Raw genomic sequence first — 3,997 nt, forward strand, 5'->3', positions numbered from 1 at the left:
GCTGAGCCAGGGGAGGAAGAATGCGGGTCTATTTGATGGTTTTCTGCCTTATTTGCTGCACCGCGAATGGACAAGTAGTGTATTCCATTGCCGAGGAGACGGAGCGTGGGGCATCTGTGGGGAACATAGCGAAGGATTTACGAATAGAAGCAGCTACACTTTCAGCTCGGAAATTTCGCATGATCACCAGTTCAAGTAAGCAATATTTTAATATAAATGCAACCACGGGGGCTTTGTCTGTTAACGAGCCCATAGACAGAGAGCAGCTCTGTGAATTAAAGTCTGTCTGTCTTCTGAATTATGAACTCGTGTTAGAAAACCCTCTAGAGCTTTATAGAATGGAATTTAAAGTTTTGGACATAAATGACAACTCCCCCAGCTTTCCCTTAAGTGAATATCATATAAACGTGCCTGAGTTCCTGTCACCCGGGGCACGGTTTACACTCCCGAACGCCCAAGATCTTGATGAAGGTACTAACAGTGTCCAGAATTATACTCTGAGCCCTGATGAACATTTCCATTTGGAAATGCAGACACGCGGGGATGGGAGTAAATATCCTGAACTGGTGCTGAAGAAAGCCTTAGACAGGGAACAGCAAGCTACTCACCGACTTGTCCTTACAGCCAAAGATGGTGGGGATCCCCCAAAGTCTGGTGATGTCCCAGTCATTGTGACTGTGCTGGATACCAATGACAATGCACCCGAATTTGAGCACTCAGTCTACAGGGCGAGTATCTTGGAAAATTCCCCCAGTGGCACTTTGGTGGTGCAAGTGCACGCCACGGACTTGGATGAAGGTCCAAATGGAGAGATCAGGTATTCGTTTAGCAATACGACCTCTGCTGATCTACAGCGAATGTTCTTAATTCACCCACACACTGGGGAGGTGACAATCAATGGCGTTTTAGCTGTTCAGAGACCTCTCCTCGAGATGCTTATTGAGGCAAAGGATAACGGGGCATTTGGCATGTCCAGCACAGCTAAGCTGCTGGTGGAAATCACTGATGTGAACAATCATGGCCCAGAGATAACAATTACATCCCTTTCCAGTCCCATTCCTGAGGATGCTGTTCCTGGCACAGTGATAGCTCTGCTGAGTATTTTGGATAAGGACCCTGGGGAGAATGGAAAAGTAACCTGCCAGATCCCTGAAAACCTTCCCTTCCAGTTAAAGCCTTCCCTTGAAAACTACTACAGCCTGGTCACCAGTGGGCTTCTGGACCGAGAACTTATCAGTGGATACAACATCACCATTACTGCCACAGACTTGGGATCTCCGCCCATCACCACTCAGAAGACCCTTTGGGTGCAGATTTCTGACGTGAATGATAACCCCCCTGTCTTCACTGCTGACACCTTTGATGTGTTTGTGGAGGAGAACAATCCACTTGGTGCTTTTCTCTACCAGGTCTCGGCATCGGACCTTGATATGGGGGAGAATGGTCGGGTCTCTTACATGCTCAGGAATTCCACAATTGCAGGCAATGCTCTGGCCAGCCTTTTGTCTGTGAGCTTGGCCAACGGGAGCATCTATGCAAAACGTGCCTTTGACTTTGAGCAGCTTAGGAGCTTCTATTTCCAAGTGGAAGCCAAGGACAATGGGTCACCAGCCTTGAGTGCTGCTATAACTGTGAATGTTTACATCTTAGACCAGAATGATAATGCCCCAGCCATCCTGTACCCCACCAGCCAGAATGGCTCGGTAGCTGTGGAAGTTGTGCCCCGCCTGGCTGATGAGGACTATCTGGTGACCAAAGTGGTGGCAGATGACGAGGATAATGCAGAGAACGCCTGGCTTTCCTATCACCTTGCCCACTCGTCCGACTCCACCCTGTTCCACTTGTCACCACACTCTGGTGAGCTGCGCACCACACGCTCCATGCGTTCCACTGACTTCCTCAAGCACAAGGTGGTTGTGGTGGTGCAGGACCACGGGGATCCACCACTCTCTTCTACTGTGACAGTGGGCATCCTGCTGGCTGACACCCTGCCCCAGGCACTGCCTGACTTCGATGACAGCGGGGAGCCACCACCACTGCTCAATGCTACAAACATTTACCTGATTGTTTCCCTTGCCTGTGTCTCCTTCATCTTTGCGGTGTTCCTCCTCTTTCTTGCCATTGTGCGGCTGTGCCACTGCCGGACTTGTTGCTGCAGCAGCTGCTGCTGCCCAGCTGAGGAGTATGAAAAGTATTGCTATAGTGTGCACATGCTTCCCAGCTCCCACCTCCCGCCAGATATGTTGGAGGTCACTGGTGTGGGTAAACTGACACATACCTACCTGTACAGGGCATCTGTAGGTCTTGGGCCTAGTAACAGCAACATTCCAAATGGTGATGCTGGGAACGTTCCCAGTGGCTCAAGGTTACAAGTGCCAGGACCCTGCATCCAAGTGCAGCAGGTCCAAAGTGATCGGTTGAGTGCTGTCCTCGTGGTAAGTACTTCTTCCTTTCACTTTTTTCCTCATAGGCACGTGGCCTTGTGTCTACACTGGGTTGCTGTCGTTGCAGAAGAAGGTATTGAGGGTATTTGCAGGAGAGTGGGCATCGTTTCATGGCACCTGGAGAAAACTTCAGTTGCTTTTATATCTTTCTTAAAACTAAGATCTCTTTGGGTGAAATAGGGATTGGTCAATCTGTGGCCATGGGATGACAAAAGATATTTTTTTCCCCAAAAAACATTTAGGACCTTCACACATAACTAAAGGTAAAGAACATGTAAGTGAAAGCTAAATACCTTGCAAGTTTAGCCATTGTCTTCAGATAGCTAAATATTTATCTGTTGGCAAGGTGAAATAGGAGTGGGGTATTTATCCTCCTTTCACTCTTTTCTGTACAACCTTTCCACATAAATCCCACTGACAAATATTTTCTCAAATATTTGTTGTTTTATTTACTTGTGATTGTTCACCTAGTATGTAATCCAAGTCATAATCAGTTTTAAATTCTGTTCTCGGTAGTGGCACAGGGTTGCATGTGTCAGGGGTCTCTAACTATGCAAAGCAGGGTGTGTGGAATAAATCTTGCAGAAGCATCAGTGTCTTTCAGTAAGAAGTTGTAGAGTCCAGGAAAATCACAGTTGGTGTTATGTAAAGAATTTGTGCCTAAGGCACTGGGGTACTTTGGGAATATCATTGGTTATTTTGAGGATGTGAAAAAAAGGCTAAGTTAGAAACTTTGTGATGGTCACCTTGAAACCTTTTTGGCAATCTCTTAACCCAGAAGGTGTCTGCAAGAATCCTCATAGTGCCTTGGGGGTGTATCTGTGGCTGGAGAGAAGTTCATAAATGCAAAACTTCTATAACAATGGTGATATTAAAAAAAAACAACCAAAAAACTCTGGAACAACTAATTTCCGTGTTCCCATTGAGCAAGATCTTGAAACTCAGGTTACCAACACATTAAGAGACTGAATAATAACAAAAATGCCAAAGTATCTCTAGTCTCTGTAATGGGAACAACTAAAACGTGTCTTGTTACATCTCACTGTATTTCAGTCACTCAGGTGAATTTTTAAACTTTAAATATGAAATATCTTTTTAGGAGCTTTTGATAGTGGGCATGATAAATCCCAGATGACACCTTTGGCAATTTTATTTTCTTAGCCGCTAATATGCGGAATTGGGAATCATAGATGTGACCTGCTTGGGAAGTCCAAAGGCTGTGTGTTAACTGAGCAGGTGAGCAGAGTCAGAGAACAGGAAAATGTACCGACCCCTAGAAACAAAATTTTCAGTTGTTATTAATTTGGTGCTGATGGTTCCAGTGGCTAGTACACTGGAGAAACAACAACACAATTCTCACAAAAATGTATTTCTCACAAAATTTGCAAGTTATTAAAATGGCATTCACATTCAAATAATCAGCAGTGGGCAGAAGCTGCAATTTCTGTACTTTCATGTCTCTTCATGCTTTAGATTCACCAAGATTTAAAATTAAATATAATGATGTTACAGAGATGCTTGGAAAATAGTTTCTAGTCACCTGAGGTGAGAAA

The 3,997-nt window shown here is 45.2% G+C and overlaps 1 protein-coding gene across 1 annotated transcript; it reads left to right on the plus strand.

The window, feature by feature from the left end:
• Window positions 1–7: 7 nt before the first annotated feature.
• On the plus strand, window positions 8–2,435 carry PCDHAC1 (protocadherin alpha subfamily C, 1; the record flags this gene model as incomplete). Its single annotated transcript, XM_010133654.1, has 1 exon — window positions 8–2,435. A coding segment is annotated over exon 1 (2,415 nt), but the record flags the coding sequence as incomplete, so codon positions are not given.
• Window positions 2,436–3,997: the final 1,562 nt, after the last annotated feature.

This window comes from Buceros rhinoceros, unplaced genomic scaffold, assembly GCF_000710305.1.
Source record: "Buceros rhinoceros silvestris isolate BGI_N320 unplaced genomic scaffold, ASM71030v1 scaffold6363, whole genome shotgun sequence".
Taxonomy (NCBI): domain Eukaryota; kingdom Metazoa; phylum Chordata; class Aves; order Bucerotiformes; family Bucerotidae; genus Buceros; species Buceros rhinoceros.